Source organism: Harpegnathos saltator, unplaced genomic scaffold, assembly GCF_003227715.2.
Source record: "Harpegnathos saltator strain DR-91 unplaced genomic scaffold, Hsal_v8.6 scaffold202, whole genome shotgun sequence".
Lineage (NCBI taxonomy): Eukaryota > Metazoa > Arthropoda > Insecta > Hymenoptera > Formicidae > Harpegnathos > Harpegnathos saltator.
In genome coordinates, this window is record NW_020229987.1 from 1479476 (window position 1) to 1503673 (window position 24198).

Genomic DNA, 24198 nt, shown 5'->3' on the forward strand with positions numbered 1-24198 from the left:
GACGATTTCAGAGGAAAATTTGTTTTCCCGACAATATACCCCCGAATTCTGTTTCACAAAGAAATATACGCGACTGGTGTGATACTCATTTACGCTCGTTGCTCATTGTCCGATAATTCCCGATCATATTCCCTATTCGTTGCTTCGATATTCCAGCCGTCGTTATTACTCGTCGTCGTTTGAAGCGCGCCTCGCGCGAGGAAGCGAGGGAGAAATTAGCGATTTCCTAAGAAAGATATCCCCGTTAGTCGTTAGCATGAGCCGCGAACTAGTAGCAGCCCGGATAGCGATCTTCTCGGCCGCGAGAACTCAGTGGCCATGAGTGGACTGAATATTTTCATATGAAAATCCAGGTGGAACCCACTTAGAGCGCCGGCAAAGGCAAAGGCGAAATTTTTTCTTCTCACGCACACCGCGTACGCATGTACGACGCAGGCGTAGCGCCGGACGCGAGCGATGAGATGCAATCCTCACGAGTTATGAGGCATAACGCGCCTCCCTCATTCCAATTTGCTCGATATGTAGCGACTCAATTAAGGACTCGGGAGATGCGAGAGCCTCGCTGCGTTTCAACAATCTCACCCTCCATCGAGACAGGCGACACGTGTGTGTGTGTGTCTCTATATAAACTTCTAATTACATGATATTAACTATATATTGTACATTGCTCTCGTTATCAAATTAAGCATTAAATGATAGTCCTCAGCGAGCTCCGCCGTTTCCTGCCCGCATTATACAATATATACGCGTTCTCGTGACTCACGCACTTCGCCGACGCGAGAAACTGCGCTCCGTTTCTCCGTTTCTACGGAGAGCCGCGTATCAAAGCGCCGATCGGCTGGCTAATAGTGCGTCACGTGATACCGCGGCGAGGAAAATGATCGGAAAAGCTCCGCGCGCCGCGAACGTGGCAGTCCTGGCGACTGTTGGAAAAGCCCAGGGTAGTGCACCGGGTGGTGGTGAACGAGCTAAGCCTGCCTCACCACCGGCCTCCGCGCGCGCGCGCGCGCGCTCCGTCGATGCGAGTAGATCCAGGCGGGATAAGTCGGACACGACGTAATTTGCTTCTGATGGCTCGGCGTATCGAGACTTACGATATAGCTCCGATAACTCGCTCACCCATTCGCGTTACGTTCCTGCGCCAACGTGACTGCGCCGATATGAAACGAGTACGCGGCGCGCTGAACTCGTCATTAAAAAGCCCGCGAGATAACTCCTCGATCGGTCGTCAAGCCGGTGCGCCGGAAAAATTGCGAGAAGTTCGGAAGAGAAACGGTATACAACGGGGAGAGAGAATGAGAGAGAGAGAGAGAGAGAGAGAGAGAGAGAGAGAGAGAGAGGGAGAGAGTGTGCTGGATATAATTAGGTGCTTCTACGTGAGCAACATGTGCGTGAATTTTTCTTCGGCCGCCCTGATTATAATTATCTATCAAGTAACTGACATGAACACAAAACGAACAAAAAGGAACAAATATATGAAATATAAGATAATATAAAGATACAATATAAAGGAATAAATTAATTTGTACTAACTGCGAGCTCTTCATTTCTGACACTTTTAGCCCCCTTCAAATAAGAAAACCTTACGACGAAAATTATTATTATTATTATTATTAAGACCGGTAAAAAATTATAAATTTTTTTAAACCGAGATGCACCTTCTCACGTTCTTTCGATATTCTTCATCAACGATTGACAATTGCCGAGTGACTTTCGCCGTAATTATCATTACTCACGAATATCTTAGGACGATAGCCCCTCATAAATCCGCTCCCTTCGCCGACGTAAAAAAAACCGGCGGAACCGGTCGTTATCTCCGATTTAAGAATTAAATCTCGCGCCTTCCGGGTCGAGATGGCGAACGGCGCGCGGACAATAAGAACGTATAATCCGCTCGAGCCTGCATAGACGACGGGCGCCGCGCGATTCGATGCAACCGACTGACAGATGCGACGCAACGAGCACAGCACTCACCTGTCGGGAAGCATGCATGCTCGTGGAATTGCGAGCGAGAGGTGCGCTCTTCCGAGGCCTCGCTTCGCCACGGCTCGACTCGCCGCCAGTGAGGCGAGGCGAGGCCAGAAAGAAAGAAAGAGAAAAAAAAAATTCGCAGGGAAATGTACGGGGTGCGTCGAAAAGCGGCATATACGTCTTAATTAACGTTAAGCCGATTGCGATCGCTTTCATGCGGCTTAAATAACCGCGACGTATAAGTCTCCTTTCTCCGTTCCGCGAGCGCGACGGGAATGCGTGGCCGAGGGATCGCCGAGGGACGCCGCGCGTCCGATACGCGAAACGTACTGCCGATGTCCGCGCGGAAACACTCGCTCCAATTACACGAGACGAATGTAAACGCGGCTGCTGAATTTGTAGCGACCATTCCGCACGCGCGCGCGCGAGTATCTCTTCGCGAGCGAGCAGGGTACTTCGTTACGTTCAGTTGATGAGACCTGAGGACCGTAAACAAACAGTTCCTTCGCTGATGCTGGCTCTTCCTTCGCTTTTTAACCTACGGACACGCTGTGTGTCCGATCGATACTACGAATGAAGCACGAAAGATTGGCCGCGGCCGATTGCGTACGACGACGATGGGGTGAAATACAAAGTGCATCAATTAAGTTGGGAGTGTGTGTGCGCGAGCGCGTTTAGCCGCGAGAGAAGAGGATACGAGCAGAAAAGCGAAGAGGGGGAAGGGAAGAACCAAGAGAGAGAGAGAGAGAGAGAGACAGAGGAAGAAGGGAGCTTGTTCTTAATTAAAATGATTGCCGACATTACAGCTAAACTCTCGCAATTATGATTCCCTTTCTCCCATAAAAGTGCTGCTTGATATCCGTTGGTGTTCGTCATATTTTCTGCTAATAACAGTCGTACGCCCCGCATCATTCTTATCGGAGTTCATCATCCCGCAACGACGCAAGACAAGTGCGCCGCAGTACAACGAACATCGGCGGTTAATTTCGATGAACTCTCAGGCCCCGGCGAGCACGACGCGATCGACCTAATGACACGTCCAAAGTCCGCGATTTCCTACGCTCCACCGCCCGCTCCTTTGCGGCTGCGTCTCCGTGAATTAACCAAAAAAAATATCAGAATTTTGTATCTGCGAAAAACTACGGAATTTTCTGACGTGTCAAATGATTCTTGATTTTTTTCAAAGCGTCTTCTTGTATTTTTGTTTATTGTTTATTGGTAAATATGACCTGGATTCTAAAAGCATATACGAAATGAGCGACCTGTACAGAGAAAAGTGAAGAGAAGGGTAATCTAAACGACATAACTCTGACAGTCAGCTTGACATTTTTGAGCTGAAACTTTATCATATTTGTGAGTGAAGTTTATCATTCAGAGCGTCAAGCTTACTATTTCAGAAGAATATCTTACAGATCACCCTTCATCTTCCGTCGCATAAAACACTGCAGGTCACCAGGTTTCACGAAAATAGGTTGATTTCTTGATTTTCGTCTCCATCGTATTGCATTCGCCAGTTTGAATTTCTGTATTCTTTCAATTTCACATTTTGCATCTGAGAAAGCTTCCGAATGTATAAAATTATAACAGATACCTATTCATTCATAGTGCACTTCTAGATGTCAGTAACAGTGCTAACTATGCCTACTTAGAATTTGACAAAACATGTTATCATTAAAACTGAGCTGAAAACAGACTAAACCGAATGTACATACAATCTACGTATATACCATTTTTTAGAAGAAGAATTTCCATCTTTACAGTGACGCAAAGAAAACGAAAATATCTCCTTTTTTGGCTAAGCGTTTCTGCTAACTATAGTTACCAGTAGGCGTTAAAGGGTTAAGGTAGACCCGCGAGAGAGCTCGAACACTCACTCTCTCTCTCTCTCTCTCTCTCTATCTCTGCCTCGATCTTTCTCTTTCTCTCAACATACGATTGGGCTCGCGTCGCGAGCGTTGCGCGCGATCGGCGTAGAAGACTAATTCCTTCCCACGCGACGAATTATCTCGTTGGCTGCACTCGTGATAATGCCTCGACTTGCTTTCGTCGGACGTAACTTTGAAGCTGCACGCGCCAATGTTTCGCATCATGATACGTATGTATGAAAAAGAAAAAAGAAGAAGTTGGAAGATCCATATTCCATGGTCTATACTGCGAGATGTTTCCTGGAATAATGGAACGCGAGTGCTCGATAAGCGGCCTGATAGGGTAAGTCCGCGATAGATGGACATGGTTTCTTTCAATTGAGAATAACACATCTGTATTATTGCAATAAATGATCAAGAACTTTTATCAATTTCGTACATGATGGTCGCCATATTAAATTCGCTATTTTGAATTTTGCAAATCTGACTTCAGATTCGTAATCAGCGACCCGAAAGACCCGTACACCATCAATAATAATTGGAATTTTCATTAATTTTGTACATCATGATCGCCATATTGAGCCCGCCATTTTGAATCTTGCAAATCTGACTTTAGATTCGTAATCAGCGATCCAAAAAACGTAAGACTACCAAATATTTTAATAATTTTCTCGAGGGAAGTTAATAACCAGCAGTGAAAGGGTTTAGCCCAGTTGGTCTAATGTTGGTCTAACCCAAAATAAACCGTATTCGCGAGTGTAAAATATTTTGACGACGTGTGAAACATTTGGAAGGTTAACAGAAACGCAGTTAACACTTATTTACTCACAATACCAGTGTTTTTGCGCACCAGAAAGAGACACACCTACTCCATCCATGGTACATCCAATTCGCAACTGACCGATCAGCGCCGACTCCCAGCATATATTAACAAAATTTTAGCCTATTATTATTTAATTGACCATCTATCCCATACGGCCATTTATCCCGGACTTACTCTACCCTTATCAGCGAGTATCGCGCGGGACTTACTTCGAGAATCACAGATCGGCGGCCATCGATGGGACAAGTGCACGAAACCTAGAAGAGAAACGAATCCGGGCGAGCCGTTAGCGAGCGGTAATTCCCGACACGACAGGCGCGTCATCGGCGGAGACGGGGCAAGACTTTTGTTGTAATCGGCGACTACTCGAACTCGCGGTATATCCCATAGCCCCCCATAGTAACCCCGCGCAAGCGCGCGTCCATCATCGCGCGCTCGAGAGAACCCATGCGAGACGGCGCGATGTGTCCCATAAATACCGCGAGCTCGCGACGCGCGAGCTAACAGCGACGACACGTCGTGTGTACCGGCGCGGCGCGGCGCGGCGCGGCGAGGGATGCGGTGAACTCACTCGGCGAGGCTCGTCCGACTCGTGACTCCACTTGACCGGACGAGCGCGGAGATCTGGAGGACAGGTGCGCGCGCGCGCGCTCGCGGTCCCGCTGTCGCGCAGGTACCGTCATCGTCGCAGCGTCGCGCCGCGAAAACTTGCCACGCCGGTTTACACGGCAATCGATTTTCCTATCACCTTTGATGATTCCGTCCGATCGCGGCTGACATCCAGCCGCCGGTGCATACGGGCTTAAGCCCATTATCTGTCCGCGGACCGTCTCTCTCTCTCTCTCCCTCTCTCTCTTTCCTCTCTCTCTCTCTCTCTCTCTCTCTCACGCCGTGTGTTGATACGCGGACGCGCGGACGCGAACGCGAACGGGGCCCTCCGATCCGGTCCCCGCACCATCTGCGGCGGCTTTATGAAACGCCACTGTGTACACACGTGAGTGTGTGTGTGTATAAAAGGGGCGCGCTATGAGCGATCGATCGATCGGCGGTCTCTCTCTCGCGCGCGCTCGCGCGCGCTCGCGGCCAGGGCAGGGCAGGTGGAGTGAACCTCGCCTCGAATCCTTTTTCATCCCGCATGAATATGTCTCCCGCAACGTCCGCTGCCCTCGCGCGAGTCGCGAGGCGTAAAAATGTAGCAAAGGACGCGACTACCTGCAGGTACCTGCGGTAATCTAAGCCGCGAGACGCATAATAATAACTTCACGGTACACTTGATAGCCTACGCAACAAGGTAAATCCGATTAAAAGCAGAAGCCCGCGATGAGCCGGACGATGAGCGAGCCTGGGAATAACTAATTTCCTCTCCAAACAGGTCGATTCGATTATTATAGAGAAGATCGGGCGAACGAGAGAGAGAGAGAGAGAGTGAGAGAGGGATGAAAAGGGGGGGGGGGAGGAGAGAGTTAGCAATAAGGTTGAGTAAGCCGTCATTGCGCAGTCGACTTCGTTATTTTTCAGCGGCGGCAAACAACGAGTCTCGTCATCGAGACTTTCAGCATGCGGGCATGACGAAGAGGAAAGATTAATAATGTAATTAACGCAACTCGCTCTCGCTCGGGCTGCCCTCGTGTCCGTCTTTCCCTTTTACTTCTTGTCAAGCATCTGTATATCGACAATCGCCGAACACTATCACCGGTGAGCGATTACCAGCCGACAAATGCGCGCGTCTCGCGTTCGCGGAACCGATGGCGGCCGTTCTCGTCAGTCCGTCAGCTTTGACAGTGACGGCGCAGTTGAACGCGCGTGCCCGCGTGTCGGCCGGAGATTTTCGCGAGGCCCGCGAGGTGCGACGAGAGGAAGAGAACGAAGGAAAAAGTAAAAGGAGTGAATAATAGTAATCAGCAGAACTAGCCGCCGCGTGGTCTCTTTGTCCCCACGCTCCGGGCATCTGCATATCGACAATCGGCGAATGTTATTATCGCGCGGCGATAACCAGCCGACAAGCAGCGTCGCCGTACGACGCGACGTCGTTCACTCGTCACGCAGCCGCGAGGAAAGGTGTCGAGCGTCAAAAACGACCGGTTCCCGGCAGACCGGCAGTTCCTCTTCCTTCCGTTCGTTCGAATCGCCGCCGATCTCCGTCTTGCGTTGCTCGCGCGTTCGCGTCGTACAAGTCGATATTCGGCGCGGTCTAATTGCCACGTTTTTAATAATGACGTTAATGAGCGATGCGTATCGCGTGTCCGGTGGGCCCGACCGACCGATGGCCGAGGTCTCGCTTCGACTCGGACTCGACCGGATCCGGCTTGGCGCGTTGCCGATTCGATTAAAGGCAAATCGGATCTCTCTTTGCCGGCAGCTCACCTCGCTCGCTCGCTCGCTCGCTCGCACTCCGTCAGCCTCTGCTGACTGAAACGGACCTGTCGCCGGTACCGATACCGATCGTCCCGCACGCGTACACCGTGTTCTCGTCCACGGGGGCGGGGGGAGGGGGGAAGCGAAAAAAAGTGCAACGGCGAGGCGACCCGCGTTCCATCGCGTGTTCCGTCATTTTATCGGAAGGGCGTGATGGCTCGCCGCGCGACGTTCCTCGCCGGCTACCGAACCCGGCAGATGGTCCCAACGTACTTTTTCATGGTCTCTCTCTCGTCGCAGCGGACGATAAGGGAATCGACAGCGATGACGAAGACAACGAGGAGAACGCGCGACGACAACGACGACGCGCGCGCGCGCGGTCATTAACGCGAGAGATCTCCGCGGTGTGGCATCGATCGACGCCGATTCGTTTGCCGGTCCCGAGCTTATTGCCGGATCTCATCATTTCGAAATCTTCCCGTATATATTCCCGTTGGCGCGCGATACACCGAAGAATATAGCTATTTTAGAATCTCAGGCTGGAATCTCAGGTACGTCCGTTCGCAATGCCAAAGTTCGCTCCCATTTGATTGGTCCGATCTCTCCGATCTAATCGCTCCGATCTTTTACCGTTCTGAGATTTACGATTTTACCGTCCCGAGATTTCCCCGCGAAGGAAAAATGGGCCCTGAACTGGTCGGAAAATCCGCGGATCTAAATCGCAACATCGCTACGAATTTGTAGAAATCGATGTCTCATTAACGTCCCGGTTGGCATTTCTCAACGCTCAACGTGTAAACAGCACGAACGACTTCTCGAGCTCGAGACAAGCACATTTCTCATACACGCTGCCGGGAGATAACAAACTTAATTATTAACGACGAGTCCTAACGCGACGCGCGCGCGCGCGCTTGCGGAGCTAATGAGTCGTAGAATAAATGCGGCACTTAATTCTCCTCCGATCGATGCGATACGGACATGGGAGACGCGCATCGCGACTCCCCGAGATCGCGATATCCACCGGCTGCTGTTTGCAGTTTGAAGACTCTCGAGTCCGAGGTGGAATCATTTTTCAGACGCGCCCGAGTTAAGCCGGTGAAATTAATTAGCCACTCCGCGCGTAGTCCTCGCCAACAAGGTAAAGCCCGCGAGTCCTGATCAGTCGCCGAATTGATTTCGACGAATTATTCTTCCGCTGCCGACGCGACTTCGACGACAGTAAATTCTTCCCTGCGGACGTCAACACTCGCTCTTTGTGATTGACCGCCTTTTAAACGCGCGATCACGCGCTGTCACTGCCGACTAACTTGCTATAATGTATAATGTATAACAAAACTACACTACTATGTACAGTCTGTTCAACAAGAAAGTGTGGATGATATTTTGCATTGTAGAAAATCATAGTAGCACCATCTGTCTTATTAGCGTTTGAATCTTGAGACCAACTTCTTTTGCGCTTCTTGTACATCAGAAAAGTTGCGTTGAGTAGTGTCGTAATTAAAAGTTAAACGTTATTTTTAAAAATGAACGTAAAATATTCGAAGCGTTAGGAGGCAGTGTTTCTTAATTAACCGTTCTAAAGGAGCAAAATTAACAGTCGCGGCAACTGCCAGAGCAATTAAAATGTCAGAGGCTTTCGTAAGGAAGTGTATAAATAGATTCAGAAGCGCTGGAAATGTTGACAACCTGTCAGAGAGGGAGCTGTCTCATGCACTCCGACTCCGAAGGAAGACAAAGCGGCGATCTTGTCTCTTTCAGACGAATCCCAGTCTTATCCTGCGTCAAGCCCAAGCAAAACTCCGCCGAAAAGGTCAACATATCTCGCTTAATACGTATCATGAGAAGCCGCCTGCATGAAAATGATGTGGCATCAGCACATTTCGGTCCACCATGAAGAAATCGTTGCTGTCAGAAAAACTCGAAAATGGCATAACTATGATGGATTGGCCGGCATTCTCTCCAAACGCAAATCCCATCGAAGATGGGTGTGTGGTCATCATGCCTTAAGATGAAACTTAAAGGAAAGCGTGTCTTCACTGTTCGAGCAGCTGTGCATAAAAATAAAAGCAACATTGCGTTCTTTACCGAACGAATACTCCGAAAATCTGGTCGAAAAGATGCGAAAACAGTGCCAAGCAATAATTGATAATGCAAGCGACTGGATCAAGTATTAGCAATAATTGCGCATTACTAAGAGTCTTCTACTTTCGTTTGAAAAAGAAACAACTTGACTTTATCTTTTATTCTTTTCAGATTATCATCAACACTTTCTTGTTGAACAGACTGTATGACAAACTACACTACACTACTGCTATGTGTTTAATAAAACTACACGAGAGAGACAAAATGCTCTTCGCTCGGTCTCGCGTGGCATAGCCAGACGGATTTATTAATCGCGAGAAATTAATGCTGCTCATCAGGCTGCCGCGTCGTAAGTCCGCGCGAGAACGAGAACGCAACGACAGACAGAAAATCAACATGTAACGCGCGACACCGTAAATCCTCTCTCTCTCTCGAGAGAAGAGAAATTGGGCCGGATCGGCGGGTAACTGGCGCCATTACTCGCCAGAGTTAACAGACTCGCGCGCTCAAGGATACGCGAAAGATTCGCGTCCGTGATTGCCGATGGCTATCGATGCAAACGAGAGGCGCGACTCCGATCTAGAATGGAATCATTTTTCAAGCAGCCGACACGGACGGCTACGACGAGCCGTGCGCGGACGAGAGAAAGAGGAGAGAAGGAGAGGAGCCGCTGATGACTCTATAAACGGCGCGCGGCGCGTTCGCTCGCAGCATCGTCCGCGGCGGAATCATGAATGCACACGGCGCATCGCGATAATGACGTGAAAAATGAACCCCGCCGGAGATAACCGGCGAAATTAAATAATCGCGTTGGGCGGCGGCTCGCGGTGATCGAATCGCTTCGATGCGATTGACGGCTCTCCCGTGGCTCTCCCTCCCACGAACTCACAGAGTTCGACTCGCGAACTCGCTTACGAAATGCGATCCCAATCCACTGTTCGCTCACAGTCGTCTTTCTCCACCGCAAGTGTTTCAAGTAATATTCTGATGAGTTCATAGAGTCTGAAATAATTCGTACGAAAAATTCAGATGTCCGTGAGATAAAGAGACCCATGGTGCTATCGAGATATTTTCGTTTTTGAGGGAACTGAGCTATTTGCAAAGTCTAATATCCTTCATTGGACGGTGCAAAGTAGAGCGGTAGATCTTTGGGATGCGTGGATTTTACTTTGCGGTCATTTTCTCGTCACGCACGTGGCATTTTTGTACATTTTTGTAAAAATGCCGTACTTGGAAAGGAAGAAAGTAAAATAATAATAGGAAGGAATGTGTAGCGTAGTCAATACACCACAGCCGCGAATAAAGATGCAAACGTTAGCACGGAGCGTTAATAACGTCGCAGGACTAATTACTTACTGGGCGAGGGCATCAAATACTCATTACACAATTCGTTACCGTCACACGCCTTAATCAAAACCTACCATACACGTACACGAAGCGGTGGCCACATGCGCGCGATATTTCAGCCTGTGACACCGCCGTCGACAAGTAAAGTCATCCGAACCTCAAGCGAACGTGTCATCCGAATCACTTGCTAATCTCGGGCAATTAGTCATCGAGATTACACAAGAAGTTAATTACCGCAAGCAGTTCCGGACAATTATTCATTTGCAAACATACGCATCTAGCGCGAATTTCTTATTGTTAAACGCGTAGTAACATTGGGTAATTAGTCATTTTTTCCCGCGAGAGAGAGAGAGAGAGAGAGAGAGAGAGAGAGAGAGAGAGAGAGAGAGAGAGGGGGAGAACAAGCGGAATTATTATGATTAATTGCCGTGCGGGCTAATATAAATGGAATCATATTGATTTATTGCGGAGAAACGCTTCTCTATTGGGAGAGCTGACTTACGCTACTTGAATAATTATTAATTACAGATGTATTAATTTATCGATACGCATCGTCCGCGAGACGTGTTGCGTAAGGCTTATTATTCCACATTCTTTGACGTCTGGCGTCAGGTTGTAATTATGGAGAGTATATATTGCGGTAATAGCGGTCTATTATTTATTACATCCCGACGCTGGTGGCGCGACGCGAGAGGAGAACAGAAAGCGGCCATTATCATTCTTTTAATCGATTTAATCGCGCATCTATCCGCGATCTTCCAGCTCTTTGATTTTCTCCCGATTCACGCAACTTTCGCGCGAGGCATCCTACGCATTAACGACTCGTACCGAGTTATTCCGACGCAATTTCTCAACGCGCAATAAAGCCCAGCGCTCCCAAGTCGGGGAACGTTAATTAACCGCGATGCTCCTGTCACCGTACAACATACGGGCAGCCAATAATTAAATTGAGCAGCGGCCTGCTTCTTTTGTTATCAGCTGACGCACGAAAGTGACCTGAAAGCATTCGCACGAGTTTCGCCGTTTACACAATTTTCTCCTCCTCTCATCTTACGATATTATATTCTCACACGTCGTCCCCTTTTCGCGGAGAAGAGCGGACTTCGCGGACTTGATTTTCAGCTTAGTTTCTCCTTCAAAAAGTTACGGCACCTTCATTTTCGTTCGCTTCTAACGAGCGACCGTTGGAGAGATCCTCCCCCGAGGCGATAAACATCGCCGCGAGTTTTGGCCGCTTTATTCGCCAAAGAGGGATCGGATTTGATCGCGAGAGAGCATCTCCGTCGAGAATTATCGTTATTTACCAACCGCCGCTGGCGTGTACAAGCCATGAACACTGGCGTTGCTACCACCGAAAAGCAGGCACGCGCGTCTCGACCCTAAACGATCCCCGATCGATGTTCGCGCGCGAGCGCGTTCCTAAGTAGGCGCGCCTATGCTAATATATCATACACACGCGTAAATGTATATCATAAACGTCCGGGAGATGCGTAAGTCCGCGATGGCGAGATACAGCCGGGCGGCGATACGGTTACCATCTCGTTATTACGCCTTATTTGCATTTTCCATTTCGTCCTCGCACCTGGCAGAGCGAGAGGGAGAAACGACAACGGGAGCGAACGGGATAGAGATGGAGAAGCAGAGAGAAGGGAGGAGGGAACGCGAGAGGAGGAGGAAGAAGCAGGAGAGAGCGATAAGGATGGAGATGAGAAAAAGAGAGAAACAAAAGGCAAAGGGAAGAGAGAAATCAGATCGAGGTCGGATCTGCCGGTCGAAAACTGGAAGAATGCGATGAAAGTGAACCTTTTCGAATCCACTCCACATCGGAGTGATTTGTTTGTCAAGTCGTAACTGATATTATGAGATTCGCGGAGTGCACGAGTGCAGCTCCCGTTTCCGCAGCGCAAAAATCGTTAACCCTCCCGAAATTAGGTGCTGCAACATTTCACCGAGTCCTACATTCGTATCACTCGAATTTACGAGCTAAGCAGAAAATATGACCTAACCTAATCTAATCTAACCCGAACCATCGACCGAAGCACAGAGCCCTCGTATTCCTGTGTTTCACCTTCTAAGATTCTTCGAAAGAGAGTCTCGAAAGAGACCCGGCCAGAAATGAATATAAATATCACACGAATTGAAAAAGAGAAAACAGAATGTGTCGTCGATCGTTTTTACGCGTCCTTCTTCTCGCAGCTCTCTGTTCGCGGCGGAAGACGGGATGTCGGAGATCGGTTACGCTTCACTGCTCGTCAAATAACTAGATATGCCACATACCTTGATTAATCCGAGGATTATCTTGATATCCCCGATGCTCGATGCGCTCGACGCCGACGATCGCGACGGCGACCGCGACGGGACGACGCAATAAGTGAATCGCCCGAATGGCAGCCATGTTGCTTGACGCGGGACGACACCACATCACTCGCGAATATCGAACGGTCTATTGATCACGTAGACGCGCCCGTGTTAATTAACGCACCGGCCGATGCTCGCCCGTGCTCTCAGCTGCCACACACACACACACACTGATACGCAAGTGAGATCCGCTCGCGAACAAACGACGAGGTAAGCACGGCGAATGTTTTGAATTGGTGCGATAATTTGGAGCGGGACAGATACATTTTTTGTCATTCTAGCTTATTACACTTTAGTGTACACACAAGCGTTTATTAGTTGGAAAGTTCTTCGAAAAAAGACAAATCTACTGTTTACAAACATCGGCGAAGCCGGCGCACAGTGGATCGAAACGGTGAAAAGGGTGGACATCGAGCCAAAAATAAAAGTTCGAATTTCACAACAAACATCTACTAGAATGTATTATAAAACAGTTCATATGATCCGAAAATGCAGAAAATATAAAGTAATGAGTAATATAGATACTGTAAGAGTCTAAAGTCTCGAGTTTCTGTGATAAGTAAAATGTGTTAAGCATAAGTCGTCCATTTGTGTTCGCTGTATTTTATATAAATAATTATCGATCCTTGTCTATCTTATGGTACACAATTCTATGGTTCTTCAAGAACAATTTTATCGTATCCGTTGCCAGATTTTGTTATATTTTGCGCATTTTTCTCTATGATGAATTAGAACGAAATCGTAACTCATACATGTTTATTGAATAATTTTAAAAAATGTCCATATTTGTCCAAGATAGGATACTAAATAGGATTTAAAAAAATCGTTCATATAGTAAAAAGTAGTATAATAAAAAGTAAAAAACCGTATAGGTTTCAGCTGCGATCTCGAGCGATTTTTTCTCCTATACATCGTACAGTGGATGACAGAAACCATCTAACCTATTATGTATTGTACAATTGTACATGAATGAAAATTCGGTTCGGAGACAGAATTTCGCCCAGAAATCCCTTGCAATGAAAATTTCAGTAGAATTTCCATTTATATTTCCATAATATTTTATAACAATATTCTTTTTTATTGAATTTTAAATATTCCTGTTTGATTTCAAGTCAGCGTCACATAGATAAGAAACAAGACATAAATTTCTGTCAATCTGTTGCAACGGATTGAAAAGGAATCGCAAAATTTCGAATAGTCCTTTCGTTTAATCCAGTTCTATTCGTACACACGTAATCAAAGGATTTGCGAAGAACCTCTCTACGCTGTATCGTTATCCTTGGCTGTTTTCACGAATTTTGTTTTACAAAATCCACTAGTCTTGCAATTTTCTCTTGTGTTTTCATACAGATTGTTTAATCTTAAAATTTTCAAAAATACGTAGCGAATATTTTATTAATTGAATTTATGCAACAAGATTTGATATAAGGCTTGCTAGCCAAGGCTAGCTTGTTCCTTACCTTCACGTGATGCTAGCTGTTGAAACCGAATAGGAACACTGTATATTTATATATATATTCGTTACAATACTATTATTATCAAAATGATGTACAAAAATATTATAAATAAACTATTTTATGAAAATTAATTTCATTAAAACTTATTCCTGCAAAAAGTTTTGTTTCCGAATAGAATTCTAATCGATGTCCACAGAATCACTGTGCGACGGAGATTCTTCGTCCGTTCTTTGTCGCCACATTCCTCGCGTCAGCTCGCCAGTTGTTTTTGTTCTCTCCTTTCCGACAAATCTGAAACTATCAGATATGCACCTGCTTTTCGTTCCAAGTCCCGAATTAGCGTACGCTAATTCAGCGAGAGAAACAACAGACCGCGCTTGTACGAGCGCCTCGGATGAGCGTGACGAAGAATGCACGACGGAATTTATGACTTACGAAATGTGTCATGTTTCATTTCTGTTATTTCACGCGATGTTTGTCCCGAGAAAGCGCGCTTTTGTGAACGCCTATTGAAATATTATATCTGCAATTAATGACGGCGACAAGAGAAGATACCGGCGAGCGAGGAACGAGATGCAGAGGTTTGACTTTGATAATCGTCCGGTCGGCAGTTGATGAAAAATTTATGAATTTTACATAGAGAATATATCGTGGCACGATTGTACAAACGCCTTCATACGCCGGGGCGAGTACAACAGCCTTAATCTACGCTGAAGATGTTGTCGCGATTCTCGAGCGTAGGCATAACCGTGTGCACCCGGCTGAAAATCGTAGTCCCTACGTGTTGAAGTCCGACCAGTCGAGCAGCGTGCACAGACGCCGGGCCTCATATTTATCTGCGGATTGAGCACGAAGCGCGCGCACGTCTTAATGAAGAGGCGATGCCGCAACTTGTGAAAACATTGTTTACTGTGTTACTGCGGAACGATAGAACGCTTACGCCGTTTCCCGGTGTTTACGACGGGGGCAGTATACCGTGCAGTCTCTTCCCGCAAGTACGATATCCTCTCGTTTGCGTGCTCCTTAACGAGCGGTGCCGCGGATCGTTCAATTCATTAAAGCAACGATGAAAAATTTCTTCGGCTGCTCGCGATGTAATAATTGCCGGGCATCGCGCTTGTCTCACTTGGCTATACTTGGCCTGCCCGACTGAGATCGCTCGGAATTCAGACGGAGTGATAACGCGAGCGATACGCAAACGCAACGCGCCTTAGGGGCATAAATCTTTTTCTACTAATTACGGCGATAAGAACGTCGTAAATCATCGAAATAATTGGCCGCGCACGGCCAGTCACGGCACCCCGCGCCCGCGCGCGATCCTGTTTACGTATACGATCCTTTTAACGCTTGTCGGCGGAGGGAGACTTCACACGTCGCGGTCATTAAGTTCTCAAACGCATCGGGCGAAAACCGATCCGGAAAAGCTCTCGCGGCGACGTTTAGTCACGCTTAATCGAGCATCAAGTGTGCCGAGCGGACGCGCGAATGAGCCCCGAGCCGACCTCATTAATCTTTCTACCCTCGATGCTTTATTTGTGAGACTGTCAGACGTGTCCGCGAGATCGCCGCGGAACGTGGAGACGCGCACGGCGCGTAATCTGACGGATGAATTTTCAACCACCGTATTTTCGTATTTTCGAAATTTACGTCCTACTAACTAATCAATATAAAGTCTGCCCAACTTGGAAGACCAATGGAGAAGCTAGCAGCAATGACAATATCGAGAGAAAAAAGAACCATGTCTTATGTAATGTTATAGCTGGCGATTCTTTGATCGGCCCTTCGAGCCCTCGCATCCGACCACTTTGAAAAAAAAATATTTACTATTTATTTTGATGAATGAAAGTAATAATTACTGTAAAGAAAGACTCCAATATTTGACGATTAGTTGGAAAAAATATACCCAATTTGATACTTTGGTGTTAAAATAAAAATTAATTAATTAAGTGTGCACCTATTGTTTGGCAAAATGATGGTCAATTGTTAAGAAATTCATTGAGAGATAGCACCTATTTATATTATTTCCCGTCATCATATACTAATTTTCTAATTGCGATCAGACATTGGGACAAAAAATATATCCGAACATGGGTGGTCATAACCTACCTGTATTTCAACTGTCCGATCACTACTACATTAATGCGCTTCATTACTTGTATAAATATTTCATTAATAATAGACATGTACATTTAAAATATTTAAATCATTTCTCTCTATACTTAAGGGAGTTTTCGAATAAATGCAAATATTTATATCGAAACTATTCTTAATATTATATATATTATTATTATAGTATTTTTTGTGACGAGCTACGCTTAACGAGCTCCGGTTACTGAGACATTTACCTCACCGTACAATCAAAATTTCGACGTTCCACGCGTCACATACGTATCGCGCTCACGTAACGAATTGGGACCTCCGCCGACTGCCTGATATATTTTAAACAAGACCACGTACTTAGTAAATGTCAAGCTCGTGTAAGAAATTCGTTGAAAGGCCAAAATCAACGGCTTTGAGAGTACATCTCGCTCGATTTTCTCCGCGTAAGCGCAGCGGGAATGCGTGCCGAATCGCGTGCCGGAAGCGCGCCTTGGAATCAAGAATGAGAGGAGCCGCGAGAGAGGAGTAGGCTCAAGGACGACGCGCAGGAGAAGATCAACCAATAATAAGACTAAGTGGCGCGGGTTAATTGCCCAGATTCGTTCGAGCGGGATCTCCGACCGGTAGCGCGAGCAACGGCAACATGGGGTGTGAGAGAAGAAGAAGAGAGAGAGAGAGAGAGAGAGAGAGAGAAGGTGGAGAGACGCTGTGAGAAAGGCGACGAAGGAGGTGCAGCCTCTGAGGAAGATCTGCTATCTGGGTCCACGGAAAGGACCCAAGTGTGCAGGGGCCATCTCTTCGCACACCGCCTCCTCAACGCCCGGCGAATTCACCTCGGGCCTCGACTTCGCCACCTTCTTCTTCTTCTTCTTCTTCTTCTTCTTCATCTTCATCTTCCTCTTCTTCTTCTTCTTTCACTTCTGCCTACCTCGAGGCGAGGGAGGCGCGCACCACGTGCCTACTTGAAAAATCAGCGCGGTTTACCGAGGGCCCTAATTAATTTACATAGCGCGCAGAACGCGAGGGAGAAAGAAAGAGGAGCCCCACTGGGGTGGGGGTGGGGGGGGGTTCCTCCGGGTTACCACTACCTGTGTTACTTGGATTAATGTTGCCGATCGAACGCGGGGAGCTGTTAATCTTGTTAACGGCTGCAGCGCGCTCGCCGAGGCGCGAACGGAGATGCTTTTTAATCGGGCCCGTGCCGCGCGCGCTTCTGCGGAACGGAAGTCGTTGACGTTTCCGGAAATCGGGCCCCGCGATCCGAATACCGGTCGGCCGCCGAGTGCGGAGGCGGGAGAGCGAAGCTGCAGGCGCGACGAGGGTCTTGCGATTTTCAGTGCCTCGTTGGCGATCTCGTAGCGCCCGTCTAATCTAATTAAAATCAATTACGAATCCGCGATACTTTCCGGAGTCCTGCGCAGGTGCTGGGAGGTGCCTCGCCCCAGGGGGGGGGGGGAGACGCGGGTATGGTCCATCGAGGAGCAGGAACTCCCAGGTATCGGGGCGCATCGGGACGACACTCCGTTGGGAGTCTCTTCGGCAGAGATCTGAACCCCGACAATGAATACCTATTAAAACGGTGTGAACAATGCGCTGCGGCTCGCTCGCATCGAGCCTCGCGCCCGCGCGAGTCGCTCGGGATCGCAGCAGCAGCAGCAACAGCAGCAGCAGCAGCAACAACAACAACAACAAAAACGCTAAGTAGAAGCCCGGGCTGCAACCTCGCGCGCGGTCTCCGGTGATATACTGCGAGATCCGCGATATCGTGCGGAGGTAGCGAGCAACAGCAACACGCGCTCGCTCGCTCGCGCGCGTACACAGACGAAGAAACACGGCAAAACGTCCTCCTCCGCGAGTTCAATCCGGATTCGTGGCCGTGCATTACCTTGCATACGCTATTGCGCCCCGGTATATCTGCCATCGCGCTCCCACTCGCTCCCATGGAAGATCGAGCGTTCTTCTCGCGCGTCGCGACTACGACCGTCGCAACCGGTGTGTGTGTGTGTGTGTGTGTGTGTGTGTATGTATGCCGCTCTTCTCTTCCGCTAATGGACTCTTTCCCAGCCGCTCGTGCACGCTGGCTGCTTCCTCTTGCGGAGGAAACGCCGACGGCCGCTTGCGTTTGACGCTGTGTCGTCGTCGCGTTTCGACACAGTGACGGATATGATTGAGAGCGAGGGTAGAAAGAGAGAGGAGAGAGAGAGAGAGAGAGAGAGAGAGAGAGAGAGAGAGAAAGAGAGAGAGAGAGAGAGTAGGTATGATAAGTTCTTCACTTCCCTTCCGACTGGCCGATAAAGACAGTCTCGAGGAGATAATTCTCTTTAAGGGGACTGGAGGGTCAGTTTGCTGAAAAATCGTGCTTGTTTTTTGATAATATTTTGTGACGAACTGAATAAATGTTCAAGAATGAAAATTTTAGGTATAGTTATACAACATACGAAGAGTAGAAAAATTTTGTTTATTAACAAATACTCGTATAAATATACGATATACAATATATATAGCTGAAATATCGCTTTTGCAGTAATATCTCGGCTCTCGGTGGTCCGATCAGAGCGAATTTTAGCTAGAAATCTTGAGGAGGCTTATCATTATCCGGTGAACCGGAACTAGAGAAAAAAAATCGAACAAAGTTAACAAAATGGCAGCTATTATTAGGAAAAAATGCAAATTTTTCAGTTCTTTTACAATAAAAAAATTAATATCTCGAAATGAAATATTTTGACGGAGTTGTCCATGATTCACCTGAGAGCGACATGAACAAATATTATTGCTTTAAAATTTCAAATCGACACGGAGCTCAGTTTCGGTGAAATCAACTGCAAAAGGTTGAACAATAAAATTTCGAGAGAAACGCGTTTAAAATTTAAGTGGACGTATATTTATATGAATATTTGCTTAAAAACTAAACTTTTCCATTCTTCATATGTTATATAAATGTTACGTAAATGTTACGTAAAATTTTCATTCAAGCACATTTATTCAGCTCGCCACAAGATCATTATCAAAAATAAGCACGATTTTTCAATAATCCGACCCTCCAGTCCCCTTAATCTCGGGGAGAATCAAGCGAGAAGCAAAGACGATTCTACTCTTTCGGCAGTGCTATTCCATAGTGACGCAGATAGACATCGGCGTAGAACCGATGGGTTTGATTTCGCGTTGGCGCGGGAGTCACTTGCTCGCCTTGGTCGCGAGATTAGAAACAAGGGACGAAAGCACGGCGCGGCGGATAATGGTAGGTAGAGCTAGGGAGACGTGCTCGCGCGCGCGCGCGCGAGCGATTCTAGCCATTATTCCGCGCGCGGCGATTCCTCGATCAGGCCCTCCCCACCTGATTGCGATTGCGGATGAGATTGCGCACCCGCGGTGCAGGAAGGCGTTCTCCCGCTGAAGTTGCATAATTTCTGCATAACGGCCGAACGTATTGCTCGCGGCGATCAATCGCATCCGTGTCTTCACCTCGCTAGCGAAATTCGTCGGAAAATATTCCCTCCCCCGGCGCCTCGAAAAAAAAAAAGAAATAAAGCAGGAGAAAAAGCCGAATAAAAAATGACCGAGCAATCTGTCGGCCGCAGATAATTCCTCGCGATTTCGGCACGAGCGTTTCAACGCTCTTCCGCTGTCTCTCAACGGGTTATCGTCAGATTGCCGACCGTGAGATTAATTGTGACTCGCACATTTTCGTTGGTGCATCGCGCTCGCTCTGTATCGCGGCGGCAATCAAAAATTCATTTCTCACTGCCCGCTTGTGTGTACGCGCGAACAGGACCTCGTTCTATCTAGCTCCTAGCACTTCATTCCTGTGCAACCACGAGAGTGGAAGCACGATTCCCGTATTAAGCTATCAGCCGCTGCAGACTGCAGGAGAAAGAGAGCAAGCAGGGGGAGGGGAAGGGGCGTATGGACCGCGCATTGTTTTCGAGTCTCATTGTCTCGGTGGTGTAACGAGTATCTCGCGTGCTAACGAACGGACGATGGATGCTTACGTTTACGACGGGGCTCATGACCGCAATCCGAGATATTTGTTGTTGTCTGAGATCTACATGTTTCAGCTATGTTACGACGCAACCGGCGATAATGGATCGGCGAATGAGAGAGCGATACTAATTAATTCGCGATTATGCTGGCGTCCTCATATTTTTCGTATAATTAGCACGGTTTAATTTGATGCGCCGATAAATGAATGACGAGCGCGATACGCTTTTCCGACAAATGTGAAAAAAATATGTATATAATAATTTGTCGAAACGCGCGAAAGAGAGAGAGAGTTGAGCATAATATCCTGTGGTTATTATCGTTGTTGCCGCCGAAACAATCATCGACGATTAAACGAGCACTTTGCCTTATATTCACAAAACAAACGTCGATGGTCAAACTAAATTTTATCTCCGCCGGCTGTCTTACACAAACGCCTGTATCAATATTTTCAGCATCATCTGATATTTCCGGTGAATTGTCCGGAAATATGTCCCTGTAAATATCTGGCCTTGCAGTTGTAAGATTTTCGCTGTTGGCATTCTGCAGTTGACATCTGACTCTGGTTGGCTTTTTTACAATGCTATTGATCATAATTATGCGATACTTACGGACGTGCGATATTTACCTTATAAAGTATTTCGTCTTATATTAAATTGATGAGTCTGCTAATATTAACAATGGATAGTTTACGAAGATTAACAAATGTCTCTACACAAGATTGAAAAACTAATGTCTTTTATAGCAGTTTCTCGCAATCTCAACTTCTAGCTTTACTACGCACTACGTGCGTTACCACGCATTTAAATATTTTTACTCGTTTCGTGTTTTTATCACATTTTCTTTTAACATATTCGTCACATTTCCCACATATTCGTGGGCATTGTACATAATGACCGGTCATTTTGATTAATTTGAACATTCTCGTTTTCATTATTTAAACTTCTCAAAACTGATATTATGCATACTGACCGGTCGTTACACAATTAGATTTCCTGTAACTTGTATATTCTGTTACTTGTATTCGCGTGCTCGTGATTTTATTAGTTACTCTCGAACTGTTCATCTTCCTTTACATTTCTTTTGCGATAATTATTATTATATATCAGCTTGAACGATAGACAACATATACAAATGTTCTATGTAATTTATATAATTTCTTCTTTCTTAGCGTAAAAAGATGACTTTATCGTTAAATAAGCAAATGACTGAAGTTGTATACAAAAACGTTTCCCGAACCTGAACCTGATAATTTACGTTAGGAAGACTTGAACACAAAATAAATCCGAACGAAAAGCTCGACTTACCTTGGAAGTAGCTCTTGGTGCGGAGGTAGCTTACGCTGAGTCTGAGGATGCTGAGTCGGTCGAGCTTGCTGAGGATGTTCTGCTCGAAAGGAAGTAACGACGCCAACGTGTCCAGCTCGGCGTTCAATCGTTCCCGATGCCGCTTACTAGGGTTCGATTTTGTTACCCCGTCTTTTTGCGGCGGTTTCAAGCTGCAACAAGACACAAAGCCCCTCGCTTAGCTACGCTCAAAATAAAGATGTATATATCAATGTTAACAAGTGACAACTAATTCGCGGCGAGATTCATGTCATACCTTTCAATCCGAACATTACATCGTCACGTTCATTTTCGACTGCGCAAATTATCTCAAAGATCAAAACACCGCAACAAACTTATTTTACTCCCATAGTTCCGTCAAGAAGACTCGCTGTAATCGGCTGTCTGATGACACGTTCTGGACTGTATCCTGTCTTCTGGACTGTATCCAGTCCGTTCCTCGAAAGAAATATCAGTTCAAGATCGCGGATAAAATGGAGGAACGCAGCGCGGCCGCTTCAAGTGTCCCGAACCGACGCGTCGGTGGGCGCTAAAAATACAAGCAATTCCGGCGGCCGCAATCAACGATCTTGCTGGTCCGTGGCGATGAGGGTTCAATAACCAGCGGGCTTTTGTTCCGAGTCACGACTAGGAGGCGGGGGATTAACTTTAATAATCAATTCGCCAGCGCGGAGCGCGGCGGCAGGCCGGCCGTTAGGCGCGCGCGGATTTACATTTTACTCTTCGTTAGCGGGATCAGCGTGCGCGCGCTTCTCGAATCGTTAGCAACAACGGGCGGGCCCGTTACGTTCGCAGGACTTTCGATAATTAAAAGTCGTCGGTGTGCGCGGCGGCCAGCGGCGGCTGATTGACACCCTGCCGACACGTATCGCTGCGCTCCCTCCGCGGCCACCGCGACACCACGCGAGGACGTGTATACTCCTGCGTGTATCCTCGGACGCCAGGATACGCCGCCAGGCTCGTAACCTGCAGTATTTACGTCGGCGCGCGGAGCCGGCCAATTCGGCGGTAAAGTGCGCGAGTTATTTAGTAGTTATGACAGTGGTAGCCGACAACAACGGCTACTACATGGTGGCCTGACTAGCTGACATTGGCGTAGGTATTTTGCGGACGAGTTTGCGTTACCTTGCATGTCACCGGGCTGTCCGATCTCTCCCGACTCGCGCCGCGCTCCTCGTGTCGCCAACGCCTTCCGCGCGACAACGGTTTGTATTAATGAGAGCAATGGCAAAAGCGTGCGAGTCATTCGACATTCTCAAGCCGCGAGAGGAAAAGAAAGCCGGAGGAGAAGGCGCTGCGCCGGTGTCACTCGCGAAATTAATATGTAAAGTCCATTTTTTTTAACGCGACGCGCTGTCCGCTTAATTAAAATGTTCGCCGTAGGGAACGGAGGCCGTCGACGGAGGCAGCGTAACGATCAGGACGCGCCATCGCGATCGAGCGCTTACGGAGCATTGCGACATAACATTAACATTGCAACTTGAAGGGCGTGCACGAAATATCTGTTCCTCCCCCTCCTTCTCTCTCTCTCTCTCTCTCTCTCTCTCTCTCCCTCTCGCGCGCACGCGACTTTAATTGTAGCCGAGGAAATATCGAGTCGGCGTGCAAATTGCGCGATTTAACACCCGGGAGAAAGTGCGTTATGGCAAGTTGCGAATGAGGCTCGGCGAACGTAACGAGTCGCGTCCGGGGCCGCGTTAGAAAACCAAAGGATACGCGATCGAATTCGTTTCCTCTCGTCCCGAGACCGAGACCTCACCTATAATGAGAGAGAGAGAGACTTCGGGATTTTTCCGGACGACGCACAGCGGGGCCAGATGACATTCTTTGGTTGAAAATTCTCCAGAGACCTGAATTTTCAACCGATCATCGATGACCCATGGATGAGGTTGATCCTGATTCAAATTCCAAAGAGATCTGTCTTGCCAGAATTAAAAAGGACACTTGTTTCTATCTAACAGCGTATTCAGCGGATTGAAACTATGAGACCAATCAACAGACACCTCGAGATTTATCGATCTTGAACCAGAAACCCAAAACTCATATGCCCAAAATATGCACAAAAACATCAAATATAGACCCGTTGAGCACAGATCCGAGGGATTTTAATCCTTAATACTTTCTCAACCCTCTTAATGTGGGGTGAAATGATGGGCTTTGAAATTCTGAGTTTTCCAAAAGGTGATTATAAGTTCTCTCATTCAATATCCATAGACTCGAACCCAAGACACTGTACTTTAAACGATAAACCTTCAAGACAAACCCTAAACCCGTGAACCCTGAACCGATATTTTTTTCAAAATTTCGGCTGGACAGATCTCTTTGGAATTTATTCAGGATCAACCTCGTCCATTGGTGTCGATGATCGGTTGATCACCGACCGACACACTTTCTCTCTTAAACTCAGATCTCTGGAGAATTTTGAACCAGAAAATGTCATCTGGCCCCGCTGTGCGACGGCTCGCGCGTCGTAAAATTATTAACATAATGTCGGCGCCACGCGCCCGATCGGATGA

General features: G+C 47.4%; 1 protein-coding gene across 2 annotated transcripts in view; it reads right to left on the reverse strand.

Moving 5' to 3' along the window:
• The window catches only part of ss (aryl hydrocarbon receptor spineless), a 218552-nt gene that overhangs the window by 116983 nt on the left and 77371 nt on the right, over positions 1–24198 (reverse strand). For both annotated transcript variants that reach the window (XR_003112802.1, XM_025297995.1), the window contains exon 2: positions 21644–21834. Coding sequence is in view for 1 of the 2 variants with exons in the window: in XM_025297995.1 (XP_025153780.1) it covers positions 21644–21834 (191 nt within the window). In the remaining variant the exon portion in view is untranslated. The remainder of the gene's footprint in view (positions 1–21643; positions 21835–24198) is intronic.